At 39.4% G+C, this 22,301-nt stretch overlaps 1 protein-coding gene across 2 annotated transcripts in view; it reads left to right on the top strand.

Annotated features, from left to right (window-relative positions):
- The window catches only part of LOC141739515 (ras-related protein Rab-10-like), a 31,430-nt gene extending 14,454 nt beyond the window's left edge, over positions 1-16,976 (top strand). Inside the window, exons 4-6 of one of the 2 annotated variants that reach the window (XM_074576917.1) lie at positions 2,004-2,093; positions 6,584-6,685; positions 15,766-16,976. In XM_074576917.1, coding sequence (XP_074433018.1) covers positions 2,004-2,093; positions 6,584-6,685; positions 15,766-15,840 — 267 coding nt within the window. In that variant the 3' untranslated portion in view covers positions 15,841-16,976. The remainder of the gene's footprint in view (positions 1-2,003; positions 2,094-6,583; positions 6,686-15,765) is intronic. The other variant, XM_074576918.1, reaches the window with a different exon arrangement.
- Positions 16,977-22,301: the final 5,325 nt, after the last annotated feature.

The following is a 22,301-nucleotide window of genomic DNA, read 5'->3' as shown; positions in this document are numbered from 1 at the left end:
CCCTGGGCAACCTGTTCCAGTGCCTCACCACCCTCACAGTAAAGAATTTCTTCCTAATATCTAATCTAAATTTACTTTCTTCCAGTTTAAATCTGTTAACCCTTGTCCTATTGCTATGCTCCCTGATAAAGAGTCCCTCCCCATCTTTTCTTTAGGCCCCCTTTAGGTACTGGAAGGCCGCTATGAGGTCTCCCTGAAGCCTTCTCTTCTCCAGGCTGAACAACCCCAACTCTCTCAGCCTGTCCTCATAGGAGAGGTGCTCCAGCCCTCCAATCATCTTTGTGTCCCTCCTCTGGACTCTGCTTCAACATGTTCTTCTTATGTTGGGGACTCCAGAGCTGGACTTCTTCTGATGCAGCCCAGGATGCAGTTGGCTTTCTGCCTGCAAATGCACACTGCCAGCTCATGTTGAGCTTCTCATCAAACAACACCCCCAGTTCCTTCTCCTCAGGGCTGCTCTCAGTCCATTCTCCGCCCAGCCTGTATTTGTGCGTGGGATTTCCCCGACCCACATGCAGCACCTTGCACTTGGCCTGGTTGAACTTCATGAGGTTTGCACAGGCCCACCTCTCAAGCCTGTCCAGGTCCCTCTGGCTGGCATCCCTTTTCTCCAGCGTGTCGACTGCACCACACAGCTTGGTGTCATGGGCAAACTTGCTGGGGGTGCACTCAGTCCCGCTGTCCGTGTTGCCAACAAAGACGTTAAACAGCACCGGTCCCAGCACCGACCCCTGAGGAACACCACTTGTCATTGGAACATAGTGTTCCTTAACAATTGTGCCTACTGCTATACTCTTCTAATGAGACAACTTGTTTGTGAAAGTGCAAATTGACTAAAATTAATGATTCTATCATCCTTTAACAAATAGAGGTTTTTCCTTGGCATTTCTCTGAAGGGAGGGACATGTGTCCATGTGCGTGTGTGTGAGCTCTGAGGAAGAGCATTGTGCCTGATTTTGTCTTATGGCAAAGTTATAACAATTAAGAGTTAGACGGAGGTCAGAGATTTCATCAGCATCCTTGTAGAGAATTCTGCAGCCTGAGACCAGGCTTTTAGAGTCATCAGAGAAGCTGTGTGAGCATTTACTTTCAGAATGTAAGCCATGGGATCAGACCATGTTAGCTTTAATTGTCTCTAGATTGAGATCCTTAGCTTCCTCCATTTAAGCCACCAAAAGTGTTTTTAAATATTATGATTTTCACAACAAATGTCAGTTTTCAAATTCCACGTGCTGTTGCAGAACTGTTCCGTTTCCTTGTCATTATTCCGGTCATGTATAGTTACAATGGCTTATCTTAAAATAACACTGATGTAAAGCACCCAGTGCATTTCACAGTCATCATGTACGTAACTGGATTAGTGGAACGAAGGATGGAGACAAGGTCAAAAAGCTAGATATTTCTTCTTTTTGAAATCAATGAGGTTTTTAAATTTTACTTCATTAAAAATCTATTGCCTTCTTTGGAGTGTCTTGGAATAATCAAACTTTTATGTTGAGTTTGAACACTTTGAATGTAATTTTACTGTCTGTGTGCTAAAGTGAAGCACAGAGAGGTGCTCTTTCAGGTGCAGCAAATTCCTTCCTTTTGAGGTGTGAGTGCTGTACGTAGACCTGACTCATATGCTAATCCATGAACCCATTACTTTAGGGAGGGCAGTGTCTGTGAATTCAGGGCATTTCCAGTCACTTTAAAGCCTCAAGATGGAGCATTCATCAGAAGATGGTGCCCATGCATCATATATTTTATACTGTGTGAAACGGGTTGGAAATTATGCCCTGTACTTGTAACTGGCTTTTTTCTGCTCTTTGCAATCTTGCTGTTTTCCTCCAAATCCCAGTAACTGATGGAAAATATTTCCACATATGAGAAGGTCAGGACAGAATTTCGCCTTTACTTTCAAGGAAATAAAGTGTTGAAGGTTAGTGTGTGCTGAAGGTGAAGGGCTTTTGTTGTGTGCTTTTTTTCTTACTTGACACTTATTAATGCTGGTTCTCTTTTAGAAAGCAGGTGATGAAGTGGACGTAATACTGCTGGGCAACAAGTGTGATAAGGAGTCAGAACGTGTAGTTCCTAAACAGAAAGGAGAAAAGGTATCATTGGTACTTTCTTTGGCTTCTCCTGAGTATCTTTGTATGTGACTGTGAGCTGTTACATTGAAAATTATAAAAAGCTCCTGAATTCCAAAAATTCTATTAGGAATTGCTCCAGAAGAGTAATTGTGGAGTTCTGGAGTGTTGGGGGTTTTTTTTAACATATGAGCAGAAGTACATTAAGTAACTCCTAGATGATTTCTTTAGAATACTGATTTTTATTTTGAAAGTTAAAATGTACTTTAGAAGTTTTAGGCATTACGATAGAAATCTTTCTTTTGAATTAAACTAAAAATATTTTAGAGTCCCCATTTTCAGAGTACCGTTTTAATGTGGAATACTAAAATACCACGCACAATACATTCTGCATAATTTTTCTGGTACTACCCATCAATGATTTTTTTGCAACAGCCTGACTATGAAGAACTTATTCTGGCAGCCTGTGCACGGTGATCTGCAGTGTCTATGAATAGTCCTAAATAATACTGGGCAGATAGATTTAAGGAACATCCAGCTCCTCTAGATCTAGATCTAGATGTGGTGTACAACTGAGACTACAGTATAGTTTATACTTGCTGACCATGTGTAGAGGAAGAACTGCTGTGAAGTGGGGGAGTGCTGTTTTAGAGGCGGTGGCAAATTACTTTCACTGAGAGGAAGCGAGACAAGCCAGAAGCCGTGCTATGGCAGAAGAAATTGTGATAATGACTTAAATGTTTCCGGAGAGCTTGTCCTGTAAAACAGTAAATTTTGCAACTGCAAACTGTATGCATCTGTTGTCTGGAACTTGGAATGAGCCTTTCTATTATGCTTTTGGGCATGGTGAGTCAGGCAGGATGTCTTGTGTTTGAAGAAAAGAAACGCTGATAATTTCTTGCCAATTGTATAATCCCAGATTAGGGAGCTTTAAAAAAATAGCATCACCTTTTCAACAGCATTATGAATAGAAACTTTTGAAAGTCCATTGTTTGTATGCAAGACACTTTCAATGTTAATTACTATATCTGTGTCCAAGGAATAAGGTTGCTGAAAAATACATGTATACTCTCACTCAAAGAGTGCACTGTTAGAAATGTAAAGAGTCAGTGGATGCATGTGCACAAGAGGGCAGTAGTAGGGTTTTGCATATGGTATTAACCGTGACATTTTCTGACTTCTGTGTACTTAACCATGCAATCAAAATTTCTCTTAATGTAGTATTTTTTTCAGAAACAAAACATCACCTCCTCAGCAATGCGTCTGCTTTCTAGATTTCTGCTGTGTTTTGAGGCCAGGCAAATCTTCCATTTTACTGGTTATTTTTTTAATGTGATTTTTCAAATGCTAAAGAATCTGACTGAGACAGCTGGAGTAAGATTCGATAGATTTGATACTAACTCTGCCACATAATAATTTGTACTTACGTATTTCATATTACCCTGTGTGTATGAGCTGTAAGTGTCATTCTGTTCAGAGTCTTGCAGAGAAGACCCCTAGATTCCCTGGGAATCTTACCATGTACGTTGGCATTTCTATAACAATCTGGCATAAGTGAGTGGCCGTCGTGTGCCACTTTATAGACTAATCTAATGCTGAGAAATATTTTTTTTGTTCTCTGTTTTAGTTTATGATTTTAATTGCTCAGAAATTGATATATTTAATTTTAACACTACGAAGTGTTTTCTTGTATTAATAGCTTTTTATTCACTTTAAGAAAAGTTTGAACTCAACCTTCTTGGGCTCATCTATTCTCCTTCCCTCTCCCCCCCAACATTATCTTTTCCTCTGAAAAATAAATAAAGATATTGAAGGTTATATGACTTGGTAGAATGTGGACAGTTTTCTATCATATCTTTCTAACAGAAAGAGCAAGTAAGTAGTCTTCCTTTTTTGCTTTTGCTGTCTTCATGTGCCTGACTTCAAAGCTGATTTTACAGGTACAATACAAACAAAAAAAAAATGTGCAGAGTTCTAGGAATATTTCAGACACATCTCTCTGATTCAATGCTAAGAAATCATAGCAATGCTTTTCTAGGAAATAGTACATTTTGAGTTAAAAGAAATAAACAATTGGAATTAAATTTCACCTTGGAAGAGATTACTTATTTTGTTATTGTAGGTAAGATATGAGCTTATTTCACTTAAGCTCTCCAAACTGTTCTCAAGGATAATATAAAATAACATTTCCCAGTAGCATCATTCCCATAGGTTCATTAATGTATTTAGGTATTTTGTTTATGGATCTATTCAAGATGCTCCCAAAGGCAAAAAAAAAAAGTAATTCTTTGAATGTGCCTTTCCAGTTTCTGTATGAGAGGGAGTGGCCAAAGCTGTGTTCATACTTTCAGCTGCTTTAACACAGGACTGTTGGGTTGTTTTCCATCTAGCTACATTTTTACAGTACTTGCGTGCCACAATACTTACCAGTATGGAAGGTGAATTGGAATAATATGTACATTAATCTTCTTTGACCAATATTGTGCACATACAGAGAAAATGTATGTGTCCAGCTTTGTATGTGTCCATACAAAGTGTCCAGTACACAAATGTATGTGTCCAGAAAAGTGTCCAGCTTTGGCTCCTCCATTTCAAGAAGGATGTTGAGAAACTGCGGGGGATCCAGCAGACAGCTACAAAGATGACTGGGGTCTAGTACCAGTAATCCATGAGGAGAACGGAGGGAGCTGGGTAAGGATGAGGCTAAGGAGCAGTTATTGGTCTACAGCAATTGAAGAGTAATTAGAGGAATGACAGAAATACTCTCCTCAGTAAGGGCAGACAATAAAGCAAGGGGCAGCAGACACAAGTCCTGGCTTTGGAGGTTCAGGTTGGAGATAAGGATAACCAATTGCGCTATAAGGGTGATGGAGGGGGCATCCCATAAAGATTATAGAATCTCCGTCATTGGCAGATTTCAAGACTCAGGTAGACAAAGCCATGGCTGACCCCACATTGTATGGGCAGTAGTCCCATTTCAAGTGTGGTTATATTTCCAAATTATTTCTGTGATTCCATGATTAAAATGGTTTGTGTTCATCAGAGTTTGTACATAGGTAGCCTCTAGGAATCTGTTACATGACACAAGAAAGAAAAAAGGAATATTTAATAGTAGATTCTGTGTACTTTATAAGCTGCAAACAAGCCTTCTCCACTTTATTAGCCCAGTATTTTTAATTGCCTGTATTTTTCTTTGTGCACCATTATGCATCATTACTTTGCATTGACACTTGACAATAATCAAATGATTTTATCTTTCCATAACAAGTTCCTGCAGTACCGAAAACAGTTCATAGCAGTCAGCTGGAGTTTTAGAATCCCTTATGAAGCAGTCTGTCTTAAGAAACAGATCTCGTCTTTATTTTCAAAATTACACTTTCTTATAGCATTTTGGAAAAGAAACCGTTTGGCTTATTTTCTTTTCTACCTTTAACATAATCTTTATTATTATATTTTGACTGAAACTAATAGAAGTCCAATTCTTGTACCTTCATGCCTGATTTTGGAATTTTTGTAAAGCATTGATTTGTTAGTGCTAGGTCTCATTGAAAGCAAACATAACTTCCAAAATTAAACTTTGTATCCTAATGGAGAGCCTTCCAAATAAATCATTAAGTGGTCAGTAATTATAGGTTTTTCTATACATTATAAGCAGTAGGGTTTTTTCTTTCCCTGGGATCGTCTTGTCCAGATGTGTACTGAGAAAGGATCCATTGCAGAGGGAGTAAATATGCTCTCCCACTGTGTTTTTCTGGCAGATATTATTCCTACCTTGGCCTCCTCTCTTGGGAGGCAACAATGCAACTGTTTTTCTCCATGTATTTAACTGTATAAATTAGAAAAAGTTTAGGACCTTAAAAAGGCATGAATTTGGTTGTTTTGTTTTTTTTTTTTCCTCATGCCAACATGTCTTAAAGCTATCTGTAAGGGAAGTACACTGGAAATAAGAGAACATGAGTAAATTAAATAAAATCAACCGATGTAAAGTCTATGCTGCCCTTTTCTTCTAAGTATTTTCTCTCTTTTACTGTTACCATAATATATTTTTGCAAACATATATGTTCTTTGCTTGCCTCTTATCTCTGTGCTTCTGCCTCTCTGGTAAAAAAGGAGCATTTCTTTTTATATTTCATCACGCCTCTTTTTCTAGAGTTTTTGTCACATTTTTATCTATATTTTGCTCTAAATAATTGCCTAGGAGACAGTTCATTTTCTAAATAAATCAAAACATTGAGAACAGACCCACTGGAGTTTATTCTTCTTACTTACAAGTAAAGACAAGTTAAAAAGCTGTTTTGAAAATGTAAAAATTTAAGAAGAATGTTTTAAGGGTTACTTGAAATTTATAAACTGAGGATAAATATAGAGTACTTTACTGAGCTGACATTTACTTAATCAGTGTTTAAATAGCGTGTTAGAAGCTGTCAGAACACCTCCATATCTCTCGCTACTAGTATTAGGAAGTGTTTCTTTCCTAAAGCCTGTTCATCCCATTGCCTACATTTGTTTTACAGCTTGCTTGGGAACATGGAATACCCTTTTTTGAAACCAGTGCTAAAGATAACGTGAACATTGAGGATGCGTTCTCAATCTTGACTAAGGAAATACTGGAGAAGGTAGGCTCCTTTTCTGAGTAGAAAGAAAATGAGAACTTTTTCTTGACAGGTTGGATAAACAAGGCTGTAAATACAGAAGAGGTTTGGCAAAGCACAGCCAGTGCTGGTTTTGCATTACGGAGTTAATATTTTTAGGGGGATCCTGTAGCTGTAGACATACAGAGGAGGAACGTGGAGGGGAAGAATTATTGGAGAAGAGAACAACGGAAGAGGGGAGCAGATAAAATACAGTTCAGAGAGAGGGTGAAAATTCAGGAAAACGGCATCTGTGGCTTTCCTTACCATGCTTTTCTTCAAGTGAGAGGTTAACAGCTCTAGAGTAGCTCCAGTTCTGTGCCAGGAAGATTCCTTTTTCCTGTAGGTTTCTGCAGAATATGCACACTGTGAAGATGCTGCGTGCTGATGGAATGAGCGGACCTTTTATGTTCAGCAATCAAATGTTTTATCCAAAGTTCATAGCTGTTTATTTGGATGATTTATGCTAGTACTTTTGAAGTTATCAGGACCTAAAGATTTGAGTTAATTAGTGGTAGAATCAATATTGTAGCTGTCAGAGTCAGCATCTCTAACTACCTAGAGTGTGTTGGTCCTTACTCCTCAGAGTTGCAATACTTTTGTAGGACTGAATTATTGTTAATTAGCTCTGAAAATGTTTTGCATCGTAATTTATTTTTAGACAGTAGAATATTATTTTAGACGTTAATGGATGTTCTTCATGCAATGCATTATCATTGCCATTCATCACCAATATTAGTTATACAAAACTAGCCTTCCATTCCGAATACTCTTGAAGTCATAATAAAGATAAATGAGCAAAATTACTGACAAAGTCACAAGTTGCAGTGTTTTGATTAAGTAGCCATAGGGGATGGTCAGAATAATAGCTCAGGCTTGGACTGCTTCTAAATCGAGGTCTTGTCATATTATACAATAACACAAGTTGGTTATTTTGAGGGAGAAAAAGAAAGAAAAGAAAAAAAAAAGCTTTTGATTCCTTTAGCCTGAATATGAAGCTTATCAACTCAACAGTCAAATATTGTTTAGAACATGAGGATAATGTCTGGTCCTTGAAGAGCTGGCAAAAAGCCTCAAGTAAGATAACTCTGATTTTCTTGTAAATGAAAAAGACATTGGCTACTGTAAATAGAGAATATATTTGTTAGTATGAAGCATGAAAACTACAAAACAATAGCTATGATCATAACTGCTACAATGACAAATATCTGTGACTCGAGCATTTCTGCACAGTGCATTTGGGTAAAAGCCAAGAGAATTGTTTGCAGCATGCAGAAATGATGTTTGGGTATTTCTTACTTTACGATTGCCTATACTTACTTTACTTTAAGTAATACTTTAGTATTCCTGCTCATCTTCATGAAAATTCATGGGTTTTTTAATGTGGACACACAAGCGAATTCAGGCCTTGTTGAAAATGCTACAATAGCATTGCAGGGCTGTAACTAGTACTGCTTGAGAATACAGTTGTACATTCTGCATCCATATATGTGTATTTGGAAAATATGTCCATGAGAATCTGTCAAGTTTGTCTGTAGTAACATTTCACCTTATCTAGAAATGCTCGCAAATCCCTGATGGGTGCCATTACTTTGGTGTATAATTTGCCATTTTTAGTGAAATTCATTTGTTGATTTAAACAAGCACTCCTATAGCCCAAGTGTTTTTGCCACTGGCCAGGTAAGAAAGAGTTCACAGTAAAAAAAAATATATCTATCATACAGTTTCACCATGGTTTTCAGGTTCGGCAAAATAATTTGCTTGTTCACAAAACTGTGAAATCTGAATGTAGTACTTGAATTTTAACTTCCTCTAACTGATGAAATTTTGGAGAAGGGAGAATGCAGTAGGAAGTGTGACTAGTAGCTGTGAAAAATGACATGGTAGATGCCAGTCTGAGATCATTTCAGTCCTACATCCACTCTGTGGTGCTAAAATACGTACTTGCTGATTGTGAAAAGGAGATACAGCTTTGCACGAGTGTTTTGGCCCAAGACACCTATGTCTGAGGTAGCAGGATATAGGGCCTCGCTTACTTCTGCAGTAGGAGCACCTCTGCCAGACTGATGACATGCTTCAGTGGAAGCATGTCATTGCTTCACCGCTCCCATACAGGAAACTCGTTTTGAGAAACTCCCTAGAAAAGTCTATTACGGCCATGCATTTTGGAAGTATGTGGAGGTCATTCAGAAGTAAGATAGATAGGCAGGCGGTAGACCATTTTCACATGCATTGCAGTATCTGAGGAAATCTAGGATTTTTTATATACACTCTCGTTCTCAATCTACTATGGGCATTTTATTAACTACATCTACATAAAACACTCCTGTAGATGGGGAAGATCAATGTCCAGAGTTACAGAGCTCATACAGAAGTAATGAGCTTCTTGATTCTCTTGAAATTTAGAACAAGTCGTGGTTCAGTGGAGGATTGGAAAAAAAGCACATGAAAATGTCAGACAAAAAAAAAAAAGGCAAGTTTGTATTGTCATTATTTTGTGCTGCATTTCCTGTCTCTTCTTTTGTGGCTTTACTTGTGGGCTTAGGGGAGAGAGAAGATTGCTGTATCCCAGCGATTCAGATAACTAAAGCGCTGCTTGACCTTTCAGGTATTTATCGTCTCAGCCATTCTATGTTCGGTCTCAATCCTACAGCTGTAATTTACATGAGTAGCCTCATTAAAACAATCAGGTGTTATTTGACAGCTTACATTGGTAACAGCTAAGGAGTCATGCTATATTTTTGAGAACTTGCGATTTTCAAACAAATCAGTTATTATTAACTGATTTGATTGTATTCGAAAGGCTGCAGTGGAAATGAAGGTTAATGACACGGCTTATTCCACAGGTTTGCTTAGACATGTTGACAAATAACAACAGTATTTTATTTATTCACAGTTCTTATGAGTCTCAGATATGCCTAAACCTGTTCATTAATAGATGGCAGCTGTTCTTTAACAATGCTTCTGGTTGCCAGTGAACTATTTGTACTTGTGAGTCAGCCCCCCAAAACCAACCAAAACCAAAAAAATACCACCCAGAATGCAGTTAGTATTTGCACTTTTGTGGTGTTTGGTTTCATGGCTGACAAGTAGTGCTCTTCTCAACTAGCTTTTTAAAAACGTATTACAAGCCTTTGTATTTCTGTCTTTGTGGGTGTGGTGGTTGGTATTTTTTAAACTAGGAGCAGAATGAGGGAAACTGTATTCAATAAAAAAGAAAATTATTTTCCTCTTTCTGAAGACTGCTATAAAACTAACCAAAACTTATGTTCTGCCTACCTCTCAAGAGTGATTGACCACTAAGATTGTTTTAAGATAATATTAAATAAATATGTATCTGCTGAGCAGAGAACAGTGAAAATCCATTTAAGAGCTTTCCCTGTGCTGTTGAGAGTAACATTTAATGTCTAACAGCTGGATATCCTTTGAAATGAACATTCATAAATAGCAGGCGTCAATTCCGTCCTTTCTTGATCTCTTTACCTTCCTCTCCTCTGGCAACAAGATTTTTGAGATTACACTGTGTGTCCAATTCCTTTGCCCCTAAAGTACCTTTGGAACTTGCTAGCTGATTTTAAACAAATTTGGCAGGTCAAACTAAAAGGTCATTAAGCTCCCGAGGAGTTCCTTGAAAAGAAGGTGCTGGGTGGAGGAGAGGCAAAGTACTCTGCAGAAGGAAAGTCTCCAGCATTAGTTCGTACAATATTAGACAGAGATGAGTACACAGAGGGACTGAAAAATGCCTCGACCAGCCACTCCAGCTGGAGCTTGCATTGGGGATATCCAGTTTAATTCACTGCAAGACCCAAATCCATAGAAAATCGGATTTCATTATTGCCAAGGTTCGTGGAATTGTTAGTTTGTCCAAAAGATCCCTGTCTCCAGCAGTGCACACTCAGTGTTTCTTTATTATCCTCAATCACACATGGAGCCGCAGGCTTTATTTGGCCTTTATTTATCTTGTACTGACCACAGAATATTAATTTCTCTGTAAGGTTTTTCATAATGCTTGGAATGCTGTATTTTAGATCTATTTTAGATTTTTATCTTTATAACCTTCTTAGTAACGTTAGGTAGTATATTCAGCATCGTACACATGAGAACCAAGGTACAGAAATTAAAACAGGATAAATGGTACCAGTTCAGTGCTTGTGCAATGTAGGGCATAATTTTACTACACTATCTTGTTTAATTAAAAAAAAAAAGTCTGTTCTGGACATGGAATGAGCCAGATATTCTTCTGGAAACGGTAGCATATAATTAGGTCATGTAAATCAAAACTTAATCATAACACTTGAGTATAGGGGATGAGATTAATCTTAGCGTGCATGCTAAGCCAGCACCGTAGCCAGCTAGAATTTACATGACTGGTCTGGTGTGGTTGGAGTCATCTCTATTCAATGAAGAGAGATGCATCTTTTTAGAATGAAATTGTGTTCTGGAGGTGCCTTTCTCTCTCCATTGATTATAGAGGACTCCGTATCTCAGCCTGTATGGTTTCATATGATTAAAGTTAGATAAATTTAACTCCAGGAGACCAAAAGAATGTTACACACTTGACTTACTTCTGGCATTTGCTGCTTCTGCAAGATCTTGACTTTGAAGCTGGATTGCTCTCTTAAATAGGATTTTTGAGGTGCAACTGTATTAATCCTTACATAGATGATCTGTAGGGTTGCGGAACCTTAGAGTAACAGCACAGCTGTCTTCCCAGGTTTGTGAAATAACTAATTGCAGTACAACATTGTTATAGTCTACGCAGTGTTAACAGAAGAGGGAGATAGAGACCCACACTTTGCCAGTGGGTTAGATGTTTTAGACATTGTGGAATAGCAGGCTTTGGGAGCAAGGACTTCATCCCCCTTTCTTGAGGAAAGTGTTCTGCAGCAGTTAGATCCTGCTCTGCCTGACTCCATATTCTCTCCTGGTCCTCTCGCTGCCCCCTGCAGTGATTGCTTTCCCTGCTAATATATCCATAGTTTTGTTTGGTATGGATTGTGTCCTGTCGTGCCCATTCCTGTTGCAAGAGGACTGTCTTGCATTTCAAACAAGTAATTTGAATTACACAATACAAGGAAAATACACGTCAAGAAAATGGCAGGACTGACCTTAATAACCGAGCTCTCTCTACTGGCAGTTCAGGCACAGAAGTCACGTCAACTTGGTTGCATGAAGCTCTCCGCCATGCCTTGCCAGTCTTTGTCAGCTATCACTGTTAAATATAAACAAAGTGATTGCTGTGATTAAGTGTCATCATGTTGTCATTAGAGAGAATATAAATCCCTGAAATTTAAAGAAGTTATAAATAATGGTAGCTTTAGTTACAGTCCCTTCTGCTTGTTTCTCTAAAGCTGTCAGTTTTCCAGCAAGCACGCCAGGTCTGACTTTGACTGTGGATGTTGAAATGGATAGCATAAAATCCTGTCATTCTTCCAAACCCATAGTGAACCCCACCTCCAAAATAACTAAAACACTATCAAAATACCTAGAACTGGTTCTAGAGTGAGTGAATCTGACTTGGTATAGCACTGCTAATCCAAGTGGTTTTTCGGCAAGGAATGGGCAGCTGATCTTAATGAAGATTTATAAATTCACTCCATTAGAAGCCTTCAAAGACTTTATTTTATTTTTTGGTGGTGCTTCCCTTTGTATACCAGCTTAGCTTTCTTTCCCTGATTAAAAAAAAAAAGAAAAAAGCCAAAACCGTTTGGGATCTGAGCCATCTCATCACAATTCCTGTGTCTAGAAGCCTGGAAGTTAGGTATCTATTGCTCTCCAGTGATACAAACTCTGCTTAGAGCTGGGGAGGAGAGACAGCCAGAAGCTTAAAACTGGCTTGAACAGATGCCTGCCTGTTAGGTAAGATGTGCCTGCTGTGCTATTTAACAGGAAAAACTAGTATTTGATAGCAGGAAGTTTCAACATCTTAATAAATCACTGCAGGGTAGAGCAGCATCTGTGTCTGCGGCGGTATTTTCAAAACCCCACTTTGCCTAGGATGGGTGCTGAAGTGGAAACACGAGCTTCTCGGTACCGTTTTGGTTCTTCTCACCTTTTCACAGTTTTCTGCTGTGTGTTGTCTGGCTTGTCAAGGCTGAGCTGAAATGTGAGCTGGAAGTGTTAGTGTTGAGGGAGCCCTGAAGAAGGAATGCTGCCTGCTTTGTTCTCGCAGGTGGGAGAGATTTGCATACCTCCCTGCTGGAATTCCAGGAGAGGAGGGTGCCCCACCTCTTCTGAGGCTCTGCTGAGGTTGAGCTCTACGTGGGATTGCCTGATTGTTGCTTCAGTGCTTCATGCAGGACTCATTGTATCTCTTCAGGTTATGAATGTGCACTTTTTAAATGTGCGTATAGCTCATTTGCTTAAATGAATCCTGGGCCCTTATTTGTTTGATGAAGATCCTGTGTGGAATAGTCTTATCAAACTGAAGTGATTCTTAAAGTCCTCAACTTTTAAATGGCTTTTAAATTAAACTATTACCTTTTTATTTGTGTAGAGGTGGTTCTTGTCTTTCTGTCCTGGCTGATTTGTTGATGAACTACTTTCAGATAATGATTTTACAGATTACATGAACAATTTCATTGTCAAATACTAAGGATCCTTGCTGTACTTATACAGGAACAGCTTTCTCGCCACCTAAAAGTACTATTAAATTGTAAAATATTTGCAAATAAGCATCTTCAGCTTATTTGCTAAGGAACATGCAAGTTTCTCCCCTCCAACTGAAAGCATGGAGTTAGATGGAACCTGCAACAATTACAAATTAGCTGTTTCCTCTAAAGTTAAATAAGTGAAACCTGAATTCTGAAATTGTTCAAAGAGGGATTTTTCTAGAACTCTTCTACTACTTAAACTGAATATTTTTCTCATGAAGAAAAAGCAGGGGTGAAACAAAACCTACTTAGTTTATGTTCACAATTATCAATGCTCAGTGTTATTTCTTGATCTCAGTAGAGTGAATTTAAATTTCTTACTGTACCATTATTTTCCAAAGCTTCTTTCCCTCACCTCAGAATCTTATCCCTAAACCAGAGTGCGGTGTCTTGGTCCTTGAGATGACAAGGTTATGCTTGTGTACTTTTGATTCTGCTTTGCTCCCTCTTTTAAAAAGGTGTTTGTACTTTACATTTACTGTCTACGCTTGAAGACTATCAAATACTGTCTCCACCTAGCACAAATCATAATGGCTAATGCCTGTACTCAAGCACCTTACACAGCTGTGTAAAAAAATTAAATCAGAAGTTATGAAGCTGCATGGTGGAATTTATGTGAACTCTCAAGGGTAATAAAAGTGTTAATGTCTGTTGGTACTTGTCAGTCAAACAAAAAACCAAGTAAAAGTGCACATGCTGTATTTCTTCACACATGATTTATATGTGACTAATGACAAGTAATTCCTCAAATCAGTAAGTCACAGTCTTCCTGTGCACTAGAGTCAAAACAATAAGTGTTAATAATGTTATTGATGGCAGCTTCTGCATCCATCCTGAGGTTTAGATGCTACGATACCTTTCCTGCCCTCTACTCCTGCCAATCACTTCTGAGCCCTTTCCAGGTGTTTCACCTTCTACCTCAGCAGCGTGCACTGTGGAAGCCTCCCTGGGTCCCTGCAGCTCGCGGGAGGAATGGGCTAAGCCACCCTCCTCTTGGGGATGTCCCTGGTGCAGGGCAGCCAGCACGCTGGAAGAGCTAAAACTATGGCTACAGAAGGGAAAAGGAAATAAATTTCATGTGTCTTCTCCAGAATTTTAGGTAGTGTTAAATATCCTCAGCCAAAGAGGCGTAAGGCTTGTTGTAACATGGAAGAACCTTTTGTTTTCCCCTCGTTTTGATTCATGTGAGTAATTTTAGGTGAACCTTTCTGCATGTAGTCAAAGTTCAACTACCCGTTGACATTGTATATCTTAAGTTCTTGATTCTGAATCATGATTGGCATTGTACTACATGATGCCTTTTTTTCCCTCTATTTTTTTTTCCTGTGCTTTGAATTTCATGAATTCCAGCTTAGATAGCTGTCCTCTCCGGAAGCTTCTCTTTATTGTCAGAAATGATTGTTTATGGCTTTTGGGTTTGGTTTGAGAGAGGAATGTGGTGAATCCAGTGGTTGTGCTTACTTCTCTGTGTATCATTACGTATTTAGTAAACCTGCCAAGAAGCAGGCGGGAAAATGGCAAGTAGGTAAGTTAGGGCATTTTTTTTCCTAGGCTTGTGACAATGTTCTCTACGTCTTTGTGCCTGAGTTCAGGGTTCAGTGTTCATAGTTCTGGAGTACAAGATTGCAACATGTACTGTATTGCACAACTGGGTTTGATTGTTTCTCTGGTCAGCGCTAATTATCTAGTTGAGTTTATTGCTGAAAGGAAGAGTCCTGGTTTTGCTGATTTTTTTTTTTTTTTTTAATCTACTTTTGCAATCAGTACATAAATGTTTTACAAGGGTGGAGTGCTATTTTGATAATTTATCTTGATAAAACCTGAGTTGTTTCCCTTTAGGGGTATTCATGGTTATTAAATAAAGGCAAGAAAATAGATAATTCTAGTGAATTTCACAAAACAAGTTAACGTCTTTTACAACAATTAATAGCCTGTGCATTTTTTAATGGGTACTGATGTTCTGTATTTCCTTATTCCTTTCAACTGGATTTTTGCACCCCATGCTCAATGCTTCAAAGATTAGTATACTTAACTGCAAATTAGTGAAAATTGATGAAGTCAGCAGAAGAACCTGTACATCTAGAACAATTCATGTGAGTAAAGATTTACAGGATCGGTTCATATGGTCTGTAGTGTCTCCTCAAAAGACACTTTCTATCATCTGTCACCTTCAGTTAGGAGAGGTGTTTGAGGCAGCTAAAGAATGTGAATCAACCAAGCTGGGACTTGCATGGGCATCAGTCTCCATGTAATTTATTAGAAACCTTCAATCTTTTAATTAAATATTCAAAGGAAAAATATATCCAGTGACCCCACCAAATCTTTACATATTAAAATATGTGAAAATTCAAGCTTTTTGACTGTTGTGTTCTAGTTATCTTAATTAAGTGTTTGCTTTTGTTTGCTTTACAGAAATCCTGTGTATTATATGACTTAGATGTTGTGGCTCTAAATGAAAGTAAGAAGAGAACCTGCTGTGCGTTCTGAAATACTGTTTCTTATTCTGTTTTCTCTTCAGAAAATATTAACTATTGCAAAGGAATATACAGGATTTTTAAAGTGAGCCTGTAATCCCAAAACACAGAATTTAGGCATCCTTTGTATTACACCAACTTTGTTGCCAAATGTTTTGATATGTTTATATTATATTTTCATAGTTTTAATGTGAAGTTAAAACAATTATCTGACTTTGGAATTATTAGATGCATCACAGGATGACTGCATTTGCATACAAATGTTTGCAGAAATGAAATCTAAGCGTACTAATTTTCTCTTATTAAAAAAAAAAAAAGTAATTTACCTTGACTTTTTTTTCTGTGTTATTTATACCAGATTTGTAATGCAATGAACATTGACATCATCACACAGGCAACCAACCTTCTGATATACGAAATCATTTATGGTGTCCCCCACATAACATCCCTTTAAGTAGCTGGTATTTACTGCAGTCCCCTAAGATAATTTCCTGGGAATTTTTGGCTTTGATTCTTTTATATCCATTTCTGAAAAATGTGTGTTACTTGAATACCCTTGAACAGGGAGACTGCAAAGGTGAGGGCTGAGAGAAAAGAATAAGCCATATACAAGATGATGAGTATGTTGCTGAACCTTCCTTGGAAGGAAGAAAACACGGAACAACAGAATGCACCCAGTAATAATTATCTTGCTCATATAAACTTTTATCGTTCTATAAAATAATTCATGCAGGTGTTAGCAGCATACCTGCATTTTCAAATGTTTCTTTTGTTGTAAATGATCACAATATTAAAAGGGTATGCGGTGCTTGTTTGATGTTATGAGGTATTTATATTATTTTCTTAAAAGTATAAATACATCAGGTATCTGATTCTGCTCATTTAGGTCTCTTTTATACTGGCATGTAAAATCTTTAATTTCAGTGGAGGATATCAGATTTTATTTAAATTTAAATGGGGGCAGAATCAGGATGCCAGTTTCTTTAATCAAAAGCAAAGGGAACAGAAATCAAACCTGCAGGACACGCACAAAGCAAACACAAGTTGTGAAGGTTGAAGAGTTGTGGTGATTATGTCTTTTTATTATTATTTTTTTTTGCCTGGGAGATGTGGTTCTTGCTGATTATTAAATTTAATTGTTTTATCACCATTTGTGAATGAATAATACTACTGTGCAAAATTGTGTTGTGAGCTATCCCAGCCCGTCCAGAATAACTACTAACTCCACTGGCTTATTGTTCTGGGATGTCACTACTCTCCTGAAATATGGCTGCTTCCTTTTTGAGGGCTGTTTACAGATTTTCGTAATATCAAATTATTATTAAATTGGGTACTGAGACAATGGGCTCCACTGGAAAATGCTTTCTGAAGCACATGGGACCTAATGTGCCTAAGCATCCTGCCAGGTTACTGTGCCACCAGGCCATTTAGTTGGCTAGCAGAAGGGGTGCCAAAGGATGGGAAGGGACACATGTTTACAGCTGCTCCTGAGAGTACTTGTCATGGCCAGTCACTTAAGCTGGCATTGAGAGCAAAATCTCAAAACAAGGAACAAAGGATAATCCCTGCCTTAATTACAACCACAGCAGAGGAAGAAGGAAAGGATTTGGAGAGGCTGGCTAGGTCCTCGTCGTATCTCAGCCTCAGATTGGCTGTCCCTGCTGTACTGCAGGAAGGTGTTTAGACACTTGCAATGATGGAGATTTCACGGCACTTTGGAGTGGCTGTACACTCCTTACTTGCCTGTTTGGCAAGCAGGAAGTTTCCTAATACCTAACCTAACTGCTACACATGGAAAGCAGGTTTTCCCTTTCCTCTTGACGTAAGTGAATGCCTCTGCCTGCCCTCTCTCTTCTCTTCAGGCCAGAAAACTCCTGTGCCTTCTACCTTCCCTTGTAGTTTGGGTTTTCAGAATCCTTTGCCATTTTTGTCTCTCTCCTCTTGATATTTTTGAGTTGGTTCTCAGCTATTCTGGAGTGTAGACCTGAAAACTGAGCAGACAATTCCAGTTTAAATAATAACAGCTGGATAGATTAAAAGGATTTCTTCATTGTCATATTTGTGATACTCCTATTTATGCATTCCAGTATCAGCACAATGCAAGATAGCCTAGCACTGCTCGTGATCCGTAATCTCTTTTCTGAAGAACTGCTTTTTTATCCTGGTACGTACTTGTGCAGTTGACTGTTCCTTTGTATGTGTAGAACCTTCTGTTTCTCCTTACTCGGTGGCATTTCAGTTTCTCCGATCTGCCAAGATCCTTCTGAATCGTAATGCTGTGCTCCAGCATAGTTGGAGCCTCTCCCTGTAGATATGGTCCCCAAATGAGAATAAGTGTACTCTGTTCAGTCATCAAAGATGTTGAAACTACTGAACAGTTCTGGATCCAAGACAGATCTCAGTGAAATCCTGGTCAATGTATCCTTTCAGCTTGGGGGTAATAATTATTTCCAAATAATTTTGCACTTATATACTTTATGTACTTGTCTAGACCATATTTTTTTTCAGTTAAGAGCCCATTACATGAAACCCTGTGATCCTCGTTCTTTCTACCCTGTCCTCAAAGCCTGTTTACCATCTGATAGAAGTAGATTAGATTGATCCAGTATTATTTGTTACTGGCAAACCCATGCTGTTACTTCTTGTATCTTTACTTTCTAGATTCTTGCAAATGGTTGGATTACCTGTTGAAATCTTTTTCTTTTTGAGTAGAAATTCAGCTAGCCGGTTTGTAGAGCTCTTTCCTTCCACCTTTTGAGAAAGATGCAATCTATTTTGAGTTTTCTGGAACCACACTTGTTCTCTGTTGATTCTTGGAGATGATCAGTTGCAGCTCTAGCATCGCTTGAACCCTAAGGGAGTTTCATCAGGTCCAGTCTATCCAAAAATCTTTAACTTATCTAAGTATTTTGGAGTCTTAATTCTTCATTTTTCTAGTCTAAGCTCTTAGACTTTTGTCAGTGGTGCTAGTAGTGAAATCACATCTGCCTTCTTAAATTGAAGACTGAAGTTAAAAAAGACATTAAGGATACTGGCGTCTCAGCATCACCAGTCTTTAGGTGAGGATTAAATAGATTCCCCCCTCTGTGGAATAACAGACTATTTTTTTCCTTGGTCTTCTCACTATGCACCTTTTGTGACATCCTTGCTATCATTTAAATCCAGTTTTCTAACATTTTGGGACCTTATTTTTCTGGTTTTGTCCATACATACTCCATGGTATTGCATGAATTCCCACAGATGGCATTTTTAGATATAAATAAAGGTTAAATAAGGGATTTCTGGAAAAAGCAGGACACCTCTTACCGTGAAATAGAAGACAAAAGGTGAACGTTCACACCAGACACTCAGATCTCTTTAGAATACCCTGCATGAGCAAAGGTTGCTTGGGTTTTGGCAGTAAGACAGGAATAGAGTTCTCTTTCAAAACGTGAGATGCACAGACGCCAACTCTACCAGATGCATCGTTCTCTTTCCCCTCTCCCCCTCGCCCCAGAGAAAGGTGGGTGTTCAGGATCCGGTTCTGGAACGATCACTGCATCTCCTGTTGTTTCCCATTGGACTTGTAAATATTTATTATGAAAATCAGGCCTTCGATATAAAGGCAAATCACATGGAGGAAGAAGGAATGCAAATCCATGGGGGTTTTTAAAGAAATGCTGATTATGATGGCTTCACATGAAACCTAACTGTGTAAGTTTCAGAGTTTTATTTGGTATATGTATACTACAGTGTAAAGCACATTACCAGATTCATACTACAACCAGTTTCTTCTGAACGGCTCTATTTCAAATGTTAGCATAGATATGAACTGATGATGATCTGAAATGCTTTAAAATATCATTTTATTGGCAATGGAATAAACATATACTAGAGATTTTACGGCCTGCTGCATAAATGTGTTGTGAAATCAACATGAAAGTCAATTCAAAATGCATTTAAGAATAATTTCAGGAATTACTCCGAGTCCTCCTCCTGCCACTGCTTACGGTTTTATGGCGACAATTTGCTGCTGATACATAAAGACTGTCTCTCAACGCCGCCTGAAAGGCACATACACAAAAACTGAGAAGATGTGTGACCGCGGCCTTGGTCCTGAGGTGGATCTGCTCACAGGGCTCCTCTCCAGGCCTGATGGCTTCCGTAGCATTTTGCCCCGGTTGGAGAGAGATCACACTAAAGGACTAAGGCGTTGCTAGACATCAGAGAAATTATTGTATCTAAAGTGTTAATTATACCTAAGGTGCTGTTAAAACAAGAAATCGCATGAGATTCGTATGTGCTGGTGATTTGAATACCGTGTAGGTAATATTAGAGTATATTTCAAGGATGTTGAGCTATAGTATGGTTAGGACAAGTAACAAAGTCACTCTAAGAGCTCCAGCGAGACATTTAAATACTAGTGAGCTTTATGATGTCTCTTTGCCTGGAAATAAGTGAATGAAATTTAGATAGTATCTCAAAGTTACATTGTTAAAAAATGCATCTTGTTCCAGTAGGACGGGTAAGAGCGGGCTGGGGTTGCGCTGGTTGGAGAGAACACAAAGTTATGTGAAGACAGACTTAAAAGCCGTAGGAGATCTAAAACCATCTGAAGAATGAAAAAGATCTTTAAAGAAAAATCAGCAGTAACTATTTCTGTGTGAAAGACGCATTTCTTCCCAGACAGCAGAAGTGCATGATGTCTGAGAGAAGCATACTCGGTGAGACAGCATCTATCCTGGAATTAATAGTGCCCAAGACAGTGTTTAAATACAATTCTTGACAGACTAGTGCTTCAAGTCCTGCTGAATCCCAGTCTGACCTGATCTGCTTTGCCTTATGCACTGCACCCAATAACCTCATCAAACCTGAATGAGTTAAAACTGTGCTTTTGCTTTCCCTATTTCAACAATAACGCTGCTCTTCGCTATTACATCACTTTGCACTTCAATAGCTTAATTCACTTACGTCCTTCAAAGCATGTGGTGAACTTTGTAGAAGGGAAGCTACTTTGAAAAAAATCCAGCGTCATATTTTTAAAGCTAACCGTTCCGGTAGGTGGGATGTAACAGGAGTGAGTGTAGAGGACGAAGGTTTTTCATAGCGCTGGGAAATCACAGTGCCAAACTGCGTAGCTAAAGCACGGACCCATGTCGGGATGAGGTTCAAACCGACCCAGACCCATTTAAAGCGAGACAACGTGGGTTTTTTGTAATCCTCTGTGCCGACTGGCTTCCACGGTCTTTGTTTCCTCTTGGAGGGGAGGGATCAAGTCCCGGCCTCTGTTTGCAGCAGAGCAGAACAAGAGGGTGTCTGTCTCAGCCCTCCTCGTGCCCGCGGTGCTGCTGGCACCAGCAGTTAGGGAGGCACGCAGCGAGGGAGGGCGAGCGGCAGGAGAGCTTTTGCCCGAACTCAGACCTCCCCAGCAGCCTCAGACGCCGCCGAAGATGGAGGAGAGCTCTTCGTGCGACAGCAGCTCTTCCCCGAGCTCGGCCATCCCCAGCAGCCTCAGATGCTGCCGAAGATACGGCGCCTGGAGAGACGCGTTAGCTGTGGATGTTTCCAGGCATTTTACACATCACTGCGAGGCAACTTTGTATGTTTCCAGTCGACAGTACAGCCTTAAATGTAGCCAAGTTGACAGCGATAAAATAAACAGTTTTGACACAGAAGTGAGTAAAATAAACTTAGGCACAGAACAGCGCAACCACCCAGGAGTTCGTTTTTCTGGTTTAATTTCCCAGAGTTTCTGCAGTCTAGCAGTCTGGAGATAAAAAATGGATAAAAAATGATAACAAAATATCTCACGAAGATCATAGAATAATTGCCTAGGTTGGAAGGGTCCTTTCAGATCATCTAGGCCAGCCATCAACCTAATCACATAAGCCACTTTGAAAAGAGAACTAGCAGTTGATTTTAAATTCTTCCCGTGGTCTGAAGACCCTCGAATACGCAATATATGTAATACTGGTATGTGAAGTAACAATGGTAGAAATAATATTTTTCCCTCCAACTTCTATGCACTACTCTTCATACTTTAAATAGCCATCCGTGGTTCACAGGTGAAAACTACAATAAAAGATATATAATCAAAGTTGCCGTCTAATTGAGGGGTTGTGGTTTGTTGTTTCTTTTTGAGGTAGGATGAATTTCCCAAAGTTCCTATGCTAAATTAAATAGCGAGAAGACGCGCCGCATCCTGCTCCCTCAAACATCGCTGCGAGAAACGATGTTAACGGCTGCAAACGCGAAGGCGGGGGGCAGGTGGGTCCCCGCCGCCTCTTTGCGGGGCGCCAGCACCTGTAAACCCCGCTCCTCCCTCCCCGCCCCGGGCAGAGACCCCAGAACCTCTCCCGTCCCCTCATCCCACCTCACCCCACCCGCGGCGGATCGCGGAGGGACACACCCCGGCGGGGCCGCCCGACGGCTCCCCCCGGCGGGGCCCTGCGCGGCGAGCGGGCGGGCGAGCTGCAGGGCGGGCGAGCGGTCGGA

This window comes from Larus michahellis, chromosome 2, assembly GCF_964199755.1.
Source record: "Larus michahellis chromosome 2, bLarMic1.1, whole genome shotgun sequence".
Lineage (NCBI taxonomy): Eukaryota > Metazoa > Chordata > Aves > Charadriiformes > Laridae > Larus > Larus michahellis.
Note: the sequence above shows the minus strand (reverse complement) of the source record. Positions and strands in the feature narration are given on the sequence as shown.